The following is a 20,591-nucleotide window of genomic DNA, read 5'->3' as shown; positions in this document are numbered from 1 at the left end:
TCCCATTGGCCTTCTTAACTACCCTATCAACCTGTGTGGTGACCTTGAGGGATGCAAGGATTTGGACTCCAAGCTCCCTCTGTTCATCGCACTCCTAAGTAACCCTGTTCTCAGCCTTCTGGTTTGTCCTCACACTTACCCGGATTGAACTCCATCTGCCACTTCTCTGCCCAACTCCACATCCTGTCTATAGCCTACTGAAGACAATGTTGATGGGAGTGCGATGAAATTCAAGCCAGGACAGATTACTTGGTCTGGGTGAGGGCCTGCTGATTTCTGTCCCTGTAAATGCAAATGAACATGCTGATATTTTAGAAACGCTTCACCACTGTGCTTTTAACACCCCCTTTTTTCCCCTCTTTGCAGCGCTGTGTTTTTTGTTACATACCTGACCCTGGCCTGTTGCAGCGGACCTCGGTAATTATAATGCAAAGAGTTTTGGTGAACTACAGCAGCAAGCCTGCTAATTACCTGTCAGAATGAGGCAATGGGAAGATGTCTGGATTGTGTGTTTGAATCCTGTCTCTTTCTGAATTGAACCAGGGATTAACAATAATGAAGTGAAACACAATGCTGTGATTGTAGCTCATACCTTGAAGAAGGGCTCAGGCCCAAAATGTCTTTACCTCCTAAGGACGCTGTGTGACCTGCTGAGTTCCTCTAGCAGTTTTTACCCCTTGATACAATGAACGGCGTTGGCAGTGTGGAGAACTTTTATCTTTGTTATATAAAGTGCAGTGCATTTCCAATTATCCTAAATGCTTGGGACCGGACGTTTATCGGTTAACCAGATTTTTTGGATAACTGAGAAATTCCTTTAAGCAGCCCAATAAACGGCAACAAAGAACAATGGAAGGTTTTTCAAGCATGAAATAATATTTAATTCTTAGCAAAAAAACAAGATAATCTCTGTTTACAAACACACACACACACACACACACACACACACACACACACACACACACACACACACACACACACACATATGTATATATATATATATATATATAAACAGTTTTTGGTTAATTGAGAATTTCAGTAAAACAATTGTCAGATAAATCAGAAACATACTGGACACTGTTTGACCTGCTGAGTTTCTCCAGCGTTCTGTGTTTTTACTTCAATTCTGCAGACTCTCATATTTTACTCGTGTCTACTGCAAAACTCTATGAAATCTCTTTGAGAGATGCCCACCCTGAAGAAATTCTCCTTTGCTCTCCAAAGTGAGTTCTTTGGCGTTCTCTCTCACTGCTCCCCTGATGCTCTCAAGCTCTGCTGTGCCCTCCCTCCCTTCTCCCACCTCCTGCACTGTGGGACCGGGCTCTTCCCCCTGCCCCTCCCCCTATCATTTTGTTCGGGCTCCTGCCCACATTTTTTTGTACCTTGATGAAGGGCTCAACCCTGAAACGTTGGTTCTGTATCTTTGCTACATAAAGGGACACGGTTTGGCCTGCTGAGTTTCTCCAGCCTTGTGTTTTTACTTTGCATGAATTTTTCTTTGAATGGCCCATGACCTGAGCCTTATTTCTAAAACAAGATTTTCTCACTAGCGCCTGCCAGATCTTTGCTTCATTTGACTTGAGAGATTGCTGTCACTTGACAGCCATGCAGGGCAGAGATTTTCCCCATCTCTCTTTTAGCCACTGACAGAATGTGAGTCTTGTTGGCAAAGATGATGCTTTGGTTCTGTATGTACTTTCAGGATCTGGCCGTGGGCTGGCATACTCTACCCATCCCAAATTGACCTTGAAGATGGAGTTGAGCTGCCACCGTCCTGGGGAAGGTACTCCCATGATGCTGTTGGGGAGGGAGATCCAAGGTGTAGGTCCAGTGATGATGAGGTGCCATCCCCTACATCTGCCCGTGTCCTTCGTAGTAATAGAAGTGATGGCTTTGGGAACTGCTGTTGGAGTAGCCTAAGGCGTACCATACATGCCGTTGTATACTTAAAGACCAGATACTTAAAAATGACACCTTAAATTCCAGGTTGCCCTATACATCGAGTCTGAAGTCCATACCTTGGCAATGAAGTCTCAACACTACTGCCATCTTCCCGTCAGTTCCCATACAATCTCGTGCCTGCCCTGTTAGTTATTTGCAAAGTCTCAGTGATCCACCACAGGGACTGTCCACCTGGTTCGACTGCTGTCAGCTCCTGTAACAGGCCATTTAAAGGCTGTACAGACTTTAAACGATCTGTTACAGGAGCCAATGGGAGTTTATTTTAAAATATACAAGTAAAATTGAAGCGTCGACATGGTAATTTGTTATTAAAATATTGTGATTTGCTTTTAATAGTGGTATGTGTCAGATTTGGATCGTCTTATACAAAGGGTATCACTCAAAATCTAAACTCGAATTGTCCTATACAGTAGTAGCAGTACATTTGCAGATGTCACAGTTTGCCTGTGGCAGAGGAAATGAATTATTTCAGTTAGTGGATCAACCAAGCTTCCAGTCCCATTGCTGAAAGATCCTTTGAGCCCCCTAATCTGTGGATCAATCAAGCTTCCAGTCCCATTACTGAAAGATCCTTTGAGCCCCCTAATCTGTGGATCAATCAAGCTTCCAGTCCCATTACTGAAAGATCCTTTGAGCCCCCTAATCTGTGGATCAATCAATCTTCCAGTCCCATTACTGAAAGATCCTTTGAGCCCCCTAATCTGTGGATCAATCAAGCTTCCAGTCCCATTACTGAAAGATCCTTTGAGCCCCCTAATCTGTGGATCAATCAAGCTTCCAGTCTCATTGCTGAAAGATCCTTTGAGCCCCCTAATCTGTGGCTTGAACGATGGAGAAACCCAAACTGCAGAGGCTGGAATCTTGAGCAAACAATCAGCTGCTGGAGGAGGAACTGGACAGGTTGGATGGAAACAGTTGGTTAACAGTTTTGGTCATCAGGACCCTTTATTGCAGTGGTTCACAACCTTTTCCACTCACATACTGCTTTAAGTGATCCCTCGGCCATCGGCTTAAGGTGGGATGTGAGTGGGAAGGGAAGGTTGAGAGCCGCTGTTTTAATCTGCCCTCTTTGACTTGTGATGTGCACGGTTTCAGAACTCCAAGGGAAATGGGCCAGTGACAATTTTTCTCCAGCAAAAGATTTCAATAACAACCAGGTCGAGATCAGTGATTCTCAACTTTCCCTTCCCACCCACATCCGACCTTAAGCAATCCCTGACTAATCACGGAGCACTGATGGCACAGGGATGACTTCAAGTGGGATGTGAGTGGGAAGAGAAAGGTTGAGAACCACTGCTTTTATCGAGACCAAGCGCCTCATTTCTACCCATGGATGCTACCTGACCCATCTTCCTACAGGCAGTGTGAATGCTGAATGACCAAAGAAACTGCTCACACTAACCATCCAACACTTTCATTTGCACAAAACAATAGTTATTTATTTATTTGTATAGATGAATACTTGTCCTGCACGTGCATTGTGTGTCTTTATGTCTGGGTGTGTGTCTGCGTGTTTTTGCACCGAGGACTGGAGAACGCTGTTTCGTCGGGTTGGACTTGTGCAATCAGATGGCAATAAACTTGACTTGAGTTCCTCCAGCAACTCGTGTTTTGCTCCAGGATTGAACTCTCTGATTCCTCTGTGTTACATCACAGAATAGCGTAAACCACTCTTGAAGCAGCCTGCACCATTCCTTTCGTAACTTCCAGGAAGCAAGTTGATTGAACTGTAACGACTGACCTCCGCTTTGTGTGCTAACCCTAACCTGCTTTTGTGTGTGTGTGTGTGTATATTTCAGGAGGTATTTTCCATGGAACCTGATTCTGCTGACCATTTTTGTAAGTATTGAGGCAGGAATACTTGCCCTTTTATTTTCCCAAGGAGGTACTTCCTGTGACCTGGGAGTACTGTGCGCAGATGAACTTGTTGGAGAGGACAGTGGGGAACAACTAGCTCTGGAGAATGACACTGGTTAAAAGACTGCTGCCCTCTGAAATGTCAAATTTTGGCCATTCTTTTCTGATGGCTTTTTCCAATTAAAAGCACTTGCAGGATGAGTTACTACATTTTAGATTTATTGCCAGAGTATATACATGACATCTCGTACAACCCTGAGGTCATTTTTCCTGCGAGCCAAGCAGAATTACCACTAATTGATAGTGCAAAAAAAATGTACACAACATACACATGTAAACAAATGAAGAAATATAAACAAACTGACTGCAATACAGAGAGGGGGAAAAAAATAAAGTGCAAAGGTCAGAGTCCTTAAAAGAGTCTCTGATTGAGTTTGTCGTTGAGGAGTCTGATGGTGGAGGGGTCGCAGCTGTTCCTGAACCTGGTGGGGCGAGTCTTGTGGCACCTGGACCTCTTTCCTGGTGGCAGCAGCGAGAACAGAACCAGGATCTTACATGAGGGGCCAAATGTCCTCCTCCTATTTCCTGTTCTCCCACAGCCCTCAACTCAAGGCAACATAGATTTATTTATTTTTTTACTTCACATCTACGGTCAGAGCACATACATGACATCACATAAAACCCTGAGATTCCTTTTCTGTGGCCAGGAAGAAATATTGACCGTACAAAAAAACTGTACACAACGTACACATGTAAACAAATAAAGAACTGTAAACAGATAACAAATATAAACAGACCGACTGTGCAATACAGAGAGAACAAAAACAGACCGACTGTGCAATACAGAGAGAACAAAAACAGACCGACTGTGCAATACAGAGAGAACAAAAGTCAATGAACTGCACAAGTAAGAGTCCTTAAACGAGTCCCTGATTGAGTTTGTTGTTGAGGAGTCTGATGGTGGAGGGGTTCCTGAACCTGGGGGTGTGAGTCTTGTGGCACAGAGACCTCTTTCCTATTACATGAGCAGCCTCGCATTTTCTCGGGCCAGTGACTGCTCATGGATGAGCCTCTTGTCTACGTCGTCATTCGCTGCACACTCATCAATATATTAGGGCTTGTAATGATACAATTTGAAGCCAAATTTGGTTTGATTTGTTTGGTTTTCTGGTGCCTTGATGTAAATTTAACCAGTGGTGTTTCCAATCACTCTGCAGACTCTGGCCATGTCTTACATGACGGGAATGATGTCAAGGTAGTCTGATAATTAGCTCTGGCAATCATTTCATGCTCTGCGTTGTTATTAACTGCTTTACTTCTGTGTTTAATCCTTTCCAAAGACTGCCAGCTTTGCATGCATGCTCGGATTTATTTCCAGGTATTTTGCATCTCTTCTGTTTACTGACTTCTCCAGAATTGGGTATATCTGGTGGGATCTGTCTTTGTTCTCTTCTCCTCAGCTTCTGCTTGTCCTTTTAATGCTCCCATTCTCCCTCGTGTTGATCCTTTGTGCACAAGATGTGGGCAATCCTGACAAGGCCAGCGTTTATTCCCCTTGAAGATAGCGACCAGCTGCCTTGAGCCTGAAACGTCAGTTCTGTATTTTTACCTTTGCTACATAAAGGTCACTGTTTGACCTGCTGACTTTCTCCAGCTTTGTGTTCTTACCTTGAGCCACTCCCACAGGGCTGTGTCTCTGGAAATTCCAAAATTGACAATGAAGGTCCAGCAACTAGCTGGAGGATGGAGAAACTTTCCTATGCAGGTAGACCCCTACTTTACGATGGGGTTCCGTTCTGGGACTCGCAGCATAAGTTGAAATGACCATATGTTGAAATCGGGAAAAATAATGCGAGATTTCGCTAAAAAAACCCCCACGAGAACAGAATCATTGGTAACGTTGAAATTTCATATGTGGGACATCGTAAGTAGGAGTCTGTCTGTACTGCCTTTGTCCTGTTCGGTGGCAAACATTGCTGGTTTGGAAGAAGCAATGTCAGCCCCCTCTCTCTGTTTTTTTTCTTCTCCCAAACTGGTTTGTCCTCTCCTGAGGAACTCCTTCCCCATGTTAATATCTTTCTGCACGCCCTCCCAGCACTCTTCCCTCTCAGTTGTGCGCCCGCACCCACGTTTTGTAAGCAGTGCACATTGGAAATTAATGCACACAAAAGGTTAGTTACCTAAAATAATGTAACAATTAATAATTATACTTATTGAAAATAATTTCTTAGTGAACTGCTTCTGTAACTAGTTAGTAAGGTAAACAAGTATTAATCGTACATGTATTATATTAAAATGTGCCAATACAGTTTTTTTCGCCATGAGAGATTGGCTGTGCCAAAATTATCTAGAATCATTTTCAAGTTTACATCTGTACAAGCATTCAGTGCACAGACTTTTATCACAGAAAATAACATTTGCAAGACATCAGATTTTTGCTCCCACTGACTCCTAAAAATCAGAGGGAACGTTGCCCCCAGATTTTTAAAAGGTGTGTGGCTCCCGTTGCCTGAGGCAGCCTGCCTCCTCTCTCCACCTGAGTGGGATTCTTCCACGGTGAAACCTTGGTTGTGAAGTGAAATGGAGGTGAAAAGGGATATGGACACGAGTGCTGGGGCCAATGACTTGGGAGCACATTCCTTCTGTACCATCTCACATAGCAAAGCCGCCATGGCGGGGGTTCGTCGCAGATGTACAGCATAAAACAATTATGATTACTGACATTCTTGCTTTTTTTCTCTCTTGCCCTAACTGCAGCTGTAAATATTTTTTGTCATGTTGTCTCTTTTTTTAATTAAATAACATTTTTTGATTTTGGGGAAAAAAGATATTAAATTTAGACGCATAGGCCATCCCAGCCCACGACCCTGTGCCGCCAAATTACACCCCATTAACCTACATCCCCAGAACAATTTTGAAGGGTGGGAGGAAACTGGAACCACCCCACTCCCCCGGGGAAACCCATGCAAACACAGAGAGAAAATCCTTACAGACAACGTGAGGTTCTAATCCCGGCCCTGATCGCTGGCGCTGTAACAACATTGCGCTAACTGTGCCATCATTCTGCCTTGCATTTGTTTGACTGTAGCAAGCAAGAATTTTGGTGTGTCTGCTTGTGTATATGACAATAAACTGACACTGAACATGACTAATTCTGCATTAATCTTGGTTCATATAATTTTCCAGCTACTACAACACAAAATCTGTCCTGCTTTGCTTTGCCATCACAGCCCTGGTATGCTTTGCCGTGACAATATTCAGCTTCCAGACAAAGGTGAGCTTGTGTAGTGACACTGGAGGTCGTGTGAATGATCCGTTTCTCCCGACCACTCTTTGTAAATCTGCGTCTTGGGGATCTGCTGAGCTGAGGATCAACTTGTGCCCACACCTCCTCCCTCACCACCATTCGGGACCCTAAACAGTCCTTCCAAGTGAAGCAACCCCTTGTGAATCTGCAGGGGTCGTCTACTGCATCCGATGCTCCTACTGTGGTCTCCTCAACACTGGAGAGACTGGGTGCAGACTGGGAGATCGTTTTGTCGAGCACCTCGGCTCTGTCCACCGCAATAGCGGGGATCTCCCAGTGGCCGCCCATTTTAATTCCCCGTCCCATTCCCTTGCCAACATTTCTGTCCATGGTCTCGTGTACTGAGACCACCTGCAAATTGGAGGAATGACACCTCATCTTTCGTCTGGGCTCCCTCCAACTGGATGGCATTAATGTCGACTTCTCTGATTTCCGCTGGACCCCCTCACCCATCTACCCTTTCCTCTTGTTCTGTCTCTCTTTCTCCCCTTTTCTCTCTATCTTCTTTCCCCCAGCTCTGCATTCATAGAGCCACCCTCTCCCCAGATCAATTCTCACCTTCCCTCTCTCCTTTCCTCCCATCCATGTCCAATGAACACCTTTTGCCTGTTGGCCTGTGCTCCTCCACCTGCCCTCTCTTCCCTTCGCCCCAGCCTTTTACTCCAGGACCCTTGAAGAAGGGCTCAGGTCCGAAATGGCAGTTATCAATCTTTACCTCCTATGGGAGCTGTGAGACCTGCTGAGTTTTTTTAAATTTAAATTTTAAATTTAGACATACAGCACGCTAACGGGCCATCCTGGCCCACAAGCCCATGCCACACAAATGCCCCAATTATCCAACTACAGGCACGTGACCAATTAACCCATGAACTCTGTACATTTTTGAAGGGTGGGAGCAAATGGGAACACCCGAGAAAACCTACGCAGACACGGGGAGAATGTACAAACTCCTTACAGACAGTGTTGGATTTGAACCCCAGTTGCGGGTGCTGTAACAGCGTTGTGCTAACCGTTACGCTAACCCTGCCCCCCTGCAGCAGTTCCTCCAGCATTTCTATGTATTTGCTGCAATCACAGTGTCTGCAGACTTTTGCCCCAAATTATTTGCCAGGGTGTAGGATATTTAGCCCTTTGGTCACTTGGAGGGTTTCAATTGCCTGGAAGCCAACCTGGTTACTGGGCTGAAGTAAAAACCCAACACTGAATAAACTCAGCAGGTCAAACAGTGTCCTTTATAGAGGAAAGATTAAGATACAGAACCAACGCTTCGGGCTTGAGCCCTTCAACGTGGTGTGAGCAAAATGTCGACAGGTGCCCAAACAAAATGATGGGGGGAGGGGCAGGGGGAGGAGCACGGTCCCACAGGGCAGAAGGTAATAGGAGAGGGGAGGGCAATGACTACTTTAGCCCACTCCCCATTCTCCCTCTCTTCCCCATCCCTCTGTCTCCTCCAACTCTCCACCCCCCTTCCCTCTCCATTCACAGAACCATCCCCCCTCCCCCATTTGCTGCTGTCCCCTCCCTCCCTTATCCCTTCCTGCCTGTGGGTCCGGCTCCACCCTACCACCATTTTTATTTGGGTACCTGCCTACATTTTTCCACACCTTGATGAAGGGCTCGAGCCCAAAACGTTGGTGATGTATCTGTATCTTTGCTACACAAAGGACACTGTTTGACCTGCTGAGTCTCTCCAGCATCATGTTTTCACTCCAACCACCGCATCTGTAGACATTCGTGTTTTACTCTTTGCTCTACTCTGTCCTTCCCCCTAGTTCCTAACCACTGAAAAGCAGAGGAAAAGTTCTGCCAAGGATTTTGAGCATTTGTTACGTCAATTTGAATCCAAGCAGAGCTCTGTGAACCAGGATTTTCTCTCTTGCAGTTTGACTTCACCTCCTGCCAAGGGGTCCTGTTTGTACTCTTGCTGGTCCTTTGCATCAGTGGTTTTGTCCTGGCCATTGTGTTACCGTTTCAGTATGTAAGTAAACTCTTCCACTTTCTTGCGTCTTCGCTCACACAAATAATAGGCTCCAGCGCCTCGCTGGTTGGGGACGTGACATCAGGCCTAAATAGCTCTCTGCATTTGTTTCTCCCAACAACAACAAAAAATAGTTTAGATATACATAAATATAACATGGTAACAGGCCATTTGTGATGATGTTGGGTTTGGGAGAGGCTGGCGCTGTTAACAGTGGGAGTCCAGAGTGCCCAAAGCCACTGCATCCAACAGGCCTTGCAAGTTCAGGCCAGGCATGGTCACCCTCGGCTCCAGAGGTGCAGAACCCAAAGTAGATTCAGATCAGAATTTATTGTCATGAATAAGTCATGAAATTCAATGTTTTGTGGCAGCATCACAGGTCAAACATTCATATTATAACCATCTTACGACATTACTATAAAAAAATTTAAATAATAGTGCACGAAAAGTGAGGCCATGTCCGTGGTTCATTAATCATTCAGGAATCTGATGGCAGAGGGGAAGAAGCTGTCCTTGTGCCACTGAGTGCTCGTCTTCAGGCTCCTGTACCTTTTACCCCGATGGTAGCAGAGTGAAGAGGGCATGGCCTGGGTGGTGGGGGTCCTTGAGGATAGAGGCTGCTTTTTTTAAGTCACCACCTCATGAAGATGTCCTCGATGGAATGAAGTCTGGTGATGTCGTAGGCAGAGTTAACAACCCTCTGGAGTTTATTCTTGTCCTGAGAGTTGGCGCCTCCGTACCAGGCAGTGATGCAACCAGCTAGAATGCTCTCCACGGTCCACCTGTAGAGGTTTATGAGAATCTTCGGTGACGTCTCGAATCTCCTCAGACACCACACAAAATATAGCTGCTAGCGGGGCCTTCTTTGTGACTGTATCAATGTGGATGTTCCAGGACAGATCCTCGGACATGTTCACCCCCAGGAATATGAAGTTGACCCTCCCCATTGCTGACCCCTTGATGAAGACTGGGTCTTGTTCCCATGACTTCCTCCTGAAGTCCATAATCATCTCCTTGGTTTTGCTGACGTTGAGCACAAGGTTGTTGTCGTTACACCATTTAACGAGCTGATCTATCTCCCTCTTGTACATTGCCGTTTGTGATTCTGCCGACAACTGTGGTGCCATTGGCAAACTTGTAGATAGAATTGGAATTACACCTGGCCACACAGTCATGGGTGTATAGTGAGTAGAGCAGTGGGCTAAGCACGCATCCTTGAGGTGCGCCTGTGTTGATAATCAGTGAGGAGGAGACGTTGTCTCCAATTCACACTGACCGTGGTCTTCTGATGAGGAAGTCAAGGATCCAGTTTCAGAGGTGGGTACAGAGGCCCAGAGTTTGTAGCTTCTTGGTATTGAAGGCCGAGCTGTAGTCGATGAAGAGCAGCGTATGCATAAATTACTGTTTTCAAGGTGAGTGGAGAGTCAATGATGTTGCATCTGATGTGGAGCCATTGTGACGATAGGCGAATTGCAGCGGGTTCAGTAGAAGGAGGAAGACACTTAGCTCACGGAGAGAATTATCCAATCTGTTCTGTACCCTCTGTTCTCCCTAGTGCACATATTCTCGTTTTGTTTTCAACTACAGCAAGATCCCAACATTTTAAATTTAAATATTAAATTAAATTTAAACGTACAGCACGGTAACAGGATGCTTCGGCCCACGGTCTGCCCAATTTACACCCCATTAACCTACATCCCCGGTATGTTACGAAGAGTGGGAGAAAAGTGGAGCCTCTGGGGAAAACCCACGCAGACACGGGGAGAATATGCAAACTCCTTACAGACAGCGTGGGATTCGAACCCAAGTCTCAATCGCTGGCAATGCATTAATCACTACGCCAACCATGCCACTACTCCCTCAAGCCCATGGGATGAAGGATGCAGTGGACAGCTGGCCTAGCCTTTCACTATCAGCTGTGGGTGAACTGCAAGGAACTATCAGTCCCTGCTCTCGGTAAAACTGCTAACTATTCAAGAGGCCCTCAAGACACCCCTGGTTCTTTCTCCACCGCAAGTTCCCTTTTTAATCCCTTCTCTGTTACCATCTCCAATAACAGGTGAGCGGTGACACTACTTTGTCCTGTTGAAATTCCCAGGAATTCAGGACCTCCCAGGCCTTTCACACCGTAGTTCAAATTCCTGAGAATTGCCCCTCCCCGGTAATTTAGGAGGAGTCCCGCCCCTGACCAATGATACATTACGCAAATTCACCCCCCCCCCAATCTGTCGCTCGCCTGCCTCACGCCCTGACTCCCCACCCCCTCGGTGCTTCGGCATGTCGCGATGGCGGCACAATGAGGGGTGAATGGCTGACTTCGTTTTCCATAATCCCACAATCCAGCGGCGTGAGGGATTATGGTTAACAAGGACACCCACTCATCCCGCATTGTGCTGCTGTCGCAATGGGCCAAAGCGGCCCGCTGTTGTCAGGCAGTAAGCATCTTTTAATTTTAATTGCCTGTGGGATGCAGCACATAAGCAATGACGTCACGAGGCTTCCCCTGCTCAGCCATTTGCCTTTTCACACTGCAGGGAGAGGTCCATTTCTCATCTATATCCTGCCACTTGGAATGTCATCTATCTGTTTCAACGTGCATGCTGGCCATACAGACTTCAGATTTCATGTCAGAGGCCGTCCATGTTATCACACACAACCCTGAGATTCCTTTTCCTGTGGGCGCAGCAGAATTACAGCTTAGTGGTCGTGCAAAAATAAACTGTGCATAGCGTACAGATAAAGAAATGTAAACAAATGATGCAAATGAATGATGTGCAAGAGTAAAAGTCCTTAAATGTCCGTAATGCTTGAAATTATGTTTAAAGATAAACATGGTAAAAGAAAAATTACAGTATACAAATGAATTTCTTTGTGATACCTGACCTGTACAGCTTGTTGTCGCTGTAAATCTGTGGCAGTCACGCACACAGAAGCCCACTGAATTTAAAAAGTTTGAGAGTCCGGATTCTTGGGTGGCCCGGATATCTGGATGTTTACTGTATTTGTTTTGCATTTCAGGTTCCCTGGCTTCATGCCATTTACGCAGTATTGGGTGCAATTATTTTTACAATGGTGAGTCAATCACAGGGCATTTTTATTCTTTGCTATTCAGGGGGCAGTCTCTGGCCCAAGGAATCTGTCCTCCTGCTCCAAAGATTGTAGGGGGGAAACATTGCAGGTGCTGTGTTGCGCCCTAAGTGAAGCCAAGGCTTTCGTGTGTTGCAGTTCCGAGCTTGTCACAGGGTTTTCCTTCCCCACTTCGGAGGAGAGTTGCATGTTCCTCAAAATCTGGAAGAACATTCTCCAGATTCTGCAGAGACAAAATCTAGGCTGACGCTCTTGGGGCTACATTGAGGGAGCTGTTGATGAGAGATTAATCCATGAAAGCCTTCCCACTGAATGCAGGTGATCCTAAAGCACTTGCTGAAGTTGAGTGTCCTGACCAAATTCCCTCAGCCAACACCGGAGGGAATAATTGCATTGTTTCTTACTTATTGGGCTCTCGTTCATACAGTTGTTTGGGGATGGAAATTCAAATCCCAACACAGCAGTTGAGGAATCGAAGGACAAAATAAATCTGAAATATAAAAGCTCCTCATATTGTTAAAGTGGACCTTTGGTTGCTAGAAAGCAAACACAAATATAGCTGCACACACAGACTTTTAATCACTTTGCAAAGCATGAGAACTCCTGTACAGCAAGAAGCATTGTCACGAACAACTTGTCCTGCTCCAAAGAGGGTCACAAATCATATCTTTTATGCTTTCATATGCCTAGGTCTTGAACATAGGACCATAGAACAGTGGTTTTCAAACTTCTGCCGCAACTCACATTCCACCTTAAGTAATCCCTATGCCATCAGTGCTCTGTAATTAGTAAGGGATTGCTTAAGGTGGTATGTGAGTGGGAAGAAAAAGTTTGAAAACCACTGTTTTCATCATCCCTAATTGACTCATTATGTGCACGGTTTCATAACTCCAAAGGAAATGGGACAATGACAATTTTTCTCAAGCAAAATATTTCAGTAAAAATTGGATCTAGAGCAGTGATTCTCAGCCTTCCCTTCCCACTCTCATACTACCTTAAGTAATCCCTTACAAATTACAGAGTACTTATGGCATAGGAATTACTTAAGGTGGCATGTGAGTTTAGGGGGGCAGTTTGAAAACCACTGCCATAGAACATTACAGCACAGAAACAGGCCTTTCAGCTCTTCCTAGTCCTACTGCCCTGCACCCAGCCAATAGCCCCCCATACCTCTCCCATCCATGTATCTGCCCAAATTCTTCTTAAGTTATAAAATTGAGCCTGTATTCACCACTTCAGCTCGTTCCACACCCCCACCGCTCTCTGTGTGAAGAAGTTCTCCGTAAACTTTTCCCTTTTCACCCTTAACCCATGTCCTCTGGTTTGTATCTCACCCACCCTCAGTGGAAAAATAGACTGCTCCATATAAAGACGTATTCCTCAGAATTCTCTTGGGATTCATTAATCAGGGTCATGTCTCTTACCCAATAATATCCTTTTACTGTCTTTGCCAAATAAGAAGGAATGCAACTTTTCTTCCAGTCAGCATTTCAAAACATACATTTTCAATGGTAGTGATGACCATATAATTAGATGCTTGTGGAAATGTCCTCTGGTTTATCAATGTCCTTCAAGGAAAGAAATCTGCTGTAAAAGAGAAAAGGCAAGCAAATGAGTCACTTATCACATTATATTTGTGGGATCATGCTCTGTGCAAATTGGCAGCCATGCTTCCCAGCTTGCAATGGTGAACATGTTTTGCAGACAGCCTTCTACTTGCAAGCTCAAATCATCGAGTTCTGCCTTTTTCAGATTTATTGTCAGAGTACATACATGACATCACATACAACCCTGAGATTCTTTTTCCTGTGGGCAAGGCAAAATTACCACTTACTGGTAGAGCAGAAAAATAAAATGTATGCAGGTAAACAAATAAAGAAATGTAAACAAACCGACTATGCAATACAGAGAGGAATAAAATCAATAAAGTGCACGTCGGAGTCCTCAAATGAGGCCCTGATTGAGTTTGTTGTTGGGGAGTCTGATGGTGGAGGGGGAGCAGCTGTTCCTGAACCTGGTGGTGTGAGTCTTGCTAGAACTATTTCCTGACGGCAGGAGCAACAACAGAGCGTGTGCTGGGTGGTGTGGATTTTTGATGATTGCTGCTGCTCTCCGACGGAAGTGTTTCCCATAGATGTTCTTGATGGTGGGGAGGGTTGTGTCCTGGGCTGTGTCCACTATGTTTTGCAGTGCTTTATGCTCAGGGTATTGATGCAGCTGGTCAGCACACTTTCTACCACAGCTCTGTAGAAATTTGCCAGGTTTCCAGTGTCGTACCGAGCCTCCGCAAACTCCTGAGGAAGTAGAGGCACTGACATGCTTTCTTCATGGTGCCATTGGTGTGTTGGGTCCAGGAAAGATTGTCCAATATAGTGACTCCCAAGAACTTCAATTTGCTCCCCCTCTCCACCTCTGATCCCCCAATGATCACTGGATCGTCCACCTCTGATTTTCTCATCCTGAAGTCAACTGCATGCACAGAACATATAACATTTCAGCACAGTTCAGGCGATTTGGTCCTCAATGTTATGCTGACCCATATATTCCTACCAAAAAAAAGTACTAAACCCTCCCTACCCTGTAACCCTCGATTTGTCTTCCATCCACATACCTGTCTTTTAAATTCCCCCAATGCTTCAGCCTCCATCACCAGCCCTGGCAAGGCATTCCAGGCACCCACATCTCTTTTTTTTCGAAACTTTATTTATTAATTTTAACATATGAAGAAAGTAAGTAATTCACGTACAGAAAAAATACAATATAAAGTAATACAAGTACAAAGTAACATAGTTAATACAATACCAATCTCGGCATCTCCCCCTAACAACTAAAAACTAAGACTAAAAAAAAACTATTTTAACCCCTAAACCCCCCCTCCCCACCCCCACAATAAAGAGTGAAGAATTAATACTATTAGTACAATAAAAAAAATAAAAAATATATATCTTAAAAAAAAGATCAATATATATAAAAAACAAAAAAAATTAATTAAGTATTAATTGTTAATCCAAAAATTTTTTATTGTAAAGAATATATATGAAAAACAAAAACAAAAAGAACTTAAATGAAAAAAAACAACTAATAATAAAAAAACTAAAAAAAAGAAAAAAGATAGAAAAAAAAGAAAACATATATAGAAAAAATATATAATAAAAAAAAGTTTTTTTAAAGAAAAAAAAAATGATTAATTCAGACTTATTTAAATTGTATCTAATCAATAAATGGGGTCGACTTTACCTCATAAAAAGACATCTTATCTTGTATAGAAAAAGATATTCTTTCCATAACCAAACAAAACTTCATCTCTGAATACCACCTATCTAAAGACAATACATTTCTATTCTTCCAAGTAATCGCTATACATTTCTTGGCCACTGCCAGCGCTAAGTAAATAAAAGAGATCTGGTAATTATCTAATTCTAAATCAATCAACGGTTGCATATTCCCTAATAAAAATATATCAGGGTCTAATACAATATGAAGATTATATAGATTATTAAATACAGATTGAATACCTTTCCAAAATTGTTGTAACCGATCACACAACCAAGCAACATGTAAAAAAAGTACCAGAAACCTGATCACAATGAAAACAAAGATCTGACTTACTAAAACCAATTTTTTTAAATTTTTCGGGTGTTAAATATAATTGATGTATAAAACTATAATTAATCATCGCCAGTCTAGCATTAATCAATTTTCAAACACTATTACGGCAGATTTCAGACCAATCTTCTTCAATTATTGTTAAACTTAAATCTTTTTCCCATTTCATTTTATCTTTATCCCAATCTATTTTACTTTCACTTTCCAACAAAATACGATACAAACCTGATATATAACCCTTTTTTGGAAATGAGAGCACATATTTCTCAAAATCAGTTTCAGACAGTAAATTCATTTGACGACCACATACCTGTTTTACAAAAGATCTTAACTGATAATACACAAATATAGAATAACCACTTATATCAAATCTCTTTTGCAATTCTACAAAAGAACAAAAAAGACCTTCTAAAAAACAGTCAGATAAATTATGTATTCCTTTCTCCTCCCATTGTTTCAAAATAGTATTAGATACCGTGAAAGGAACAAGTTGATTATTATATAATGGTAATCTTCCCGACCACTTATTTTTCAATCCCATTTTATGTAATTTACTTGTCCATAAATTCATTAAATGTTTCAATATTGGTACATCATAAGTTCGTAACAAATTTTTATTCCATCGAAATAAAAATTAATTCGAAAATTTTTCAGAAATAACTGCCAATTCTATCTGTGCCCAACTAGGCGTATCTTGTGTGGCCATTAATGCGCTAAGAAATCTAGATTGAGCTGCTTCATAATAAAATTGAAAGTTAGGTAGCCGTAACCCTCCAAATTGAAAATCCCACATCAATTTTTTCAACGCCACCCTAGGAAATTTTCCTTGCCACAAAAAATCCCTAATTACTTTATATAAATCCTTTAAAAATCTTTTTTGTAAACAACAAGGAATTGATTGAAATAAATATTGTATACGAGGAAAAATATTCATTTTTATAGTATTAATTCTTCCTAATAAACCCAAAGGTAAATCTTTCCATTTAACTAAATCTGCCTTAATCTTCTTCATTAAAGGAAGATAATTAAGTGAATATAAATTTTGGTAGTCAGTATTAACATTAATTCCAAAATATTTAATTTGTTTCATCCACTTCAAATTTGTAATATTTCTAAACATTGAATAATCATCTTTACTAATTGATAAAATTTCACTTTTAGTCCAATTAACCTTATAACCAGATAATTGACCATAAATCTCTAAGGAATCTTGAAGTGCTGGCAGAGAAACATCAGGATCCACCAAATACACCAAAACGTAATCCGCAAATAGATTTATTTTATAATCTTCATTCAAGACTCTCATACCTTTTATACTATGATTCTGATGTATTAATTGTGCTAGAGGTTCAATAACTAAAGCAAACAAGGCGGGTGATAATGGACATCCTTGTCTAGTAGATCTTGTTAAATTAAAGGATTCTGAAAGCAAACCATTAGTAACAACTCTAGCTTTCAGACCATTATACAAAGCCCTAATCATACCAATAAATGAGAGACCAAACGAAAACTTTTCAAGTACTTTAAATAAAAACTTCCATTCTACTCTATCAAATGCCTTTCCTGCATCTAATGAAACCACCATTGGATAATTCTTCTGAGATTTAGATCTATTTATCAAAGTAATTAATCGTAGAATATTATCCGAAGCATACCTATTTTTTATAAAACCTGTTTGATCACGATGTATTATCTTTGGTAAATACTGAGCCAACCTATTAGCCATAACTTTAGCCACTATTTTATAGTCTACATTTAACAAAGATATAGGACGGTAAGAAGCTACCTGTAAGGGATCTTTACCTTTTTTTAGTATAACTGTAATTATAGCATTAGAACAGGACTCAGGTAATTGAAAAGTATAATAAAGTTGTTGTATTACATTCTTAAATAAGGAAGATATATCAACATAAAAAGTCTTGTAAAACTCAATAGAAAAACCATCTCCACCAGGCGCTTTTCCATTTGGCATATCTTTTATAGCCATTTCAATTTCACTATCCGTAAAAGGTTTATCTAACTCTTGTCTGTCCTCTTGAGATAACTGTGGTAAATTAATATTTTTCAAAAAAAAGTCTATTGCATCTTCTTTTATCTCTTTACATTCAGTCAAATAAAGTTTTTTGTAAAAATTACAAAATTCATCATTAATTTCTTTTTGACTAAAAGTAATACCCGATTTATTTCTAATAGCTGGTATAATCCTAGATAACTGTTCTTTTTTTAATTGCCAAGCTAATAGCAGGCTCCCACATCTCTGTGTAAAAAAAAAAAAAAAAACCTACCTCTGACGTCTCCCCTAAACTTCCCTCCCTTCACTTTGTACAGACGTCCTCTGGTGCTTGCTGATCCTGCCCTGGGAAACAGGCACTGGCCGTCCACCCTATTTGTGCCTCTCAGAATCTTGTAGACCTCTATCAGGTTTCCTCTCATCCTTCTTCTCTCCAAAGAGAAAAGTCCCAGCTCTGCTAACCTTGCCTTGTAAGACTTATTTTCCATTCCAGAAAACATCCTGGTCAATCTGCTTTGCAAAGTTACCAGTTCCTTTTTTAAATTTCTGCTAAAATTTCTACAGTTACTCAAAGGGGGTGGGGGTTGGGGGGAGGGAAGAAAACTGACTGCTCAAATACTGGGCACTATAGTGCAACCACTGTATGTTTGAGCTGGTCCGTCCCCCCTGAACCTGTGACTCCTCCTTCCCGGATATCGCCATAAAGGTTGTCACGCCCAAACCTCTCCCTCAGTACCTGCCTTGGAACTGGGCCGGCAACGTGTGAGATGTGTTGATGTCTTAAGGTGATTAAAGCCTGTCTGATGCGGTTGATTGATAGTGCTACAGGTACATTTTGCTTTCTCTCTCCAGTTCCTGGCCTTTGACACGCAGATGCTAATAGGGAACTGCCGGTATGCGATCAGCCCAGAGGAGTACATCTTTGGTGCACTGAATATCTACCTGGACATCATTTACATCTTCACCTTCATGCTACAGATTTTCGGCTCCAGTAGAGAATGAACTGGTCAGAATGAAGCACCTCCAATTGATAGACCATCAGGTGTTTTATTTTTCACCAGTAACACCGGCACTTAAAGCTAAAGCAAGTGGCATAGCTGAAATCCTATTGCTCCAGCTCATCTAGCAACCTATCAATGACTTGATTGATCTTTGTGTTCAATGTAACAATTAATCTAGTCTGAGGTGGATCTGCACAAGCTTATAGATAGGTGCCTGACCACAATATATACATATATATATATATATATATGGGAGTGCATTTTGGGCTTTCAGTACACATACTTTCCAGTGGCGCAGATGAGCTACTTGTAGTACAGTGCAGTTTGAGTCTGCTGACAGCTTGGCTTGCTCCAATTTTACAAATAGGTGCCTGGTGATTATTTTAAAGCACACAGAAATGCTGGGGAAATTCAGCCAGTCTTACAAGGTCCACAGGAAGTAAAGCTATGTTACCGACTTTTCGGGCCTGGGCCCTTAAGAGCATAAGAACGAGGAGCAGGAGTCGGCCAGTCGGCCCATCGAGCCTACTTTGCCATTCAATGTGACCGTGGCTGAATTGATCACTGACTCCTCTCCACTGACCTGCCTTTTCCCCATATCCCTTAATTCCTTTTTTATGTAAAAATCTATCTAACTGAACCTTAAATATGTTTAATGAAGTCGCATCAACCACTTCCCTGGGCAGAGAATTCCACAGATTCACGACTCTCTGGGAAAAACAGTTTTCCCTCATCTCCATCTTAAATCTACTCCCCTGAAACTTGAGGCTGTGTCCCCTACTTCTGGTCTCACCTACCAGTGAAAGCAATTTTCCTGCCTCTACCTTATCTATCCCTTTCATAATTTTATGTTTCCATAAGATCTCCTCTCATTCTTCTGAATTTGAGTGAGTATAATCCCAGATGATTAAGTCTCCCCTTGTAGGTTAACCCTCTCATCTCCAGGATCAACCTGGTGAACCTCCTCTGGATTGCCTCCATAGCCAGTCTATCCTTCCTCAAGTCTGGAGACTAGAACTGCACACAGTACTCCAAGTGCGGCCTCACAGGTACCTTGTACAGTTGCAGCATGACCTCCCTGCTCTTGAATTCAATTCCTCTAGTGATGAAGGCCAACATTCCATTTGCCTTCTTTATAACCTGCTGCACCTGCAACCCAACCTTTTATGATTCATGCACAAGCCCTCCAAAGTTTTTCTGCACCACAGCATGTTGCAGTTTTTCACCATTTAAATAATAATCTGCTCTTCTATTTTTCCTACCAAAGTGGATGGCCTCACATTTACTAACATTGTACTCCATCTGCCAGACCTTTGCCCACTCATCTAACTTAACTATAACCTTCTCTAGCTCTCCACATCCTCTGTACAATTTGCTTTTCCACTCTGTTTAGTATCATCCGCAAACTTGGCTACACGACACTCTGTCCCCTCTTCCAAATCATCAATGCAAATGATGAACAGCTGCGGGCCCAGGACCGACCCCTGCGGCTCCCCACTTCCCACTGTCTGCCAATCAGAAAAACACCCATTTATCTCGACTCTCTGCCTTCTTCAAGAAATAAGCCAAGAACAGGGTGGCGTCCGAATACACAGTGCTGGCTGGGGGAGGAGTCCAGGCCGACAAAAGGTGTTAATTTAATTCGATAAAAGGAGAGGTGAGAATTGATTTCAACTCTGCGAAAAGAGACAGAGGGGAAAGGGGAGAGAGCAGAGCTGGGGGAAAGGAAGCAGGGGAAGAAGAAGGGGAGGGGGTGTTTAACGGAAGCCAGAGAAGTCGATG

The 20,591-nt window shown here is 42.6% G+C and overlaps 1 protein-coding gene and 1 long non-coding RNA gene across 7 annotated transcripts in view; one reads left to right on the top strand and one right to left on the bottom strand.

The window, feature by feature from the left end:
* Nucleotides 1–20,537, top strand: part of faim2b (Fas apoptotic inhibitory molecule 2b) — a 41,647-nt gene extending 21,110 nt beyond the window's left edge. The window contains exons 6-12 of one of the 3 annotated variants that reach the window (XM_069906650.1): nucleotides 367–417; nucleotides 3,762–3,801; nucleotides 5,160–5,197; nucleotides 7,006–7,093; nucleotides 9,009–9,104; nucleotides 12,123–12,176; nucleotides 18,661–20,537. In XM_069906650.1, coding sequence (XP_069762751.1) covers nucleotides 367–417; nucleotides 3,762–3,801; nucleotides 5,160–5,197; nucleotides 7,006–7,093; nucleotides 9,009–9,104; nucleotides 12,123–12,176; nucleotides 18,661–18,810 — 517 coding nt within the window. In that variant the 3' untranslated portion in view covers nucleotides 18,811–20,537. Of the gene's footprint in view, nucleotides 1–366; nucleotides 418–3,761; nucleotides 3,802–5,036; nucleotides 5,075–5,159; nucleotides 5,198–7,005; nucleotides 7,094–9,008; nucleotides 9,105–12,122; nucleotides 12,177–18,660 lie in introns of all 3 variants that reach the window. The other 2 variants (XM_069906649.1, XM_069906651.1) reach the window with 2 other exon arrangements.
* LOC138747438 (uncharacterized) overlaps nucleotides 1–20,591 on the bottom strand; it is a 37,681-nt gene that overhangs the window by 4,864 nt on the left and 12,226 nt on the right. For 2 of the 4 annotated variants that reach the window (XR_011347496.1, XR_011347497.1), the window contains exons 3-4: nucleotides 13,616–13,778; nucleotides 140–282 (exon numbers count right to left, since the gene is read on the bottom strand). This is a non-coding gene — a long non-coding RNA (uncharacterized lncRNA). Of the gene's footprint in view, nucleotides 1–139; nucleotides 283–11,657; nucleotides 12,682–13,615; nucleotides 13,779–20,591 lie in introns of those variants that run through there. The other 2 variants (XR_011347498.1, XR_011347499.1) reach the window with 2 other exon arrangements.

The sequence above is a fragment of the Narcine bancroftii genome, chromosome 12 (assembly GCF_036971445.1).
Source record: "Narcine bancroftii isolate sNarBan1 chromosome 12, sNarBan1.hap1, whole genome shotgun sequence".
NCBI lineage: Eukaryota > Metazoa > Chordata > Chondrichthyes > Torpediniformes > Narcinidae > Narcine > Narcine bancroftii.
This window is presented reverse-complemented; position numbering and strand designations above follow the sequence as displayed.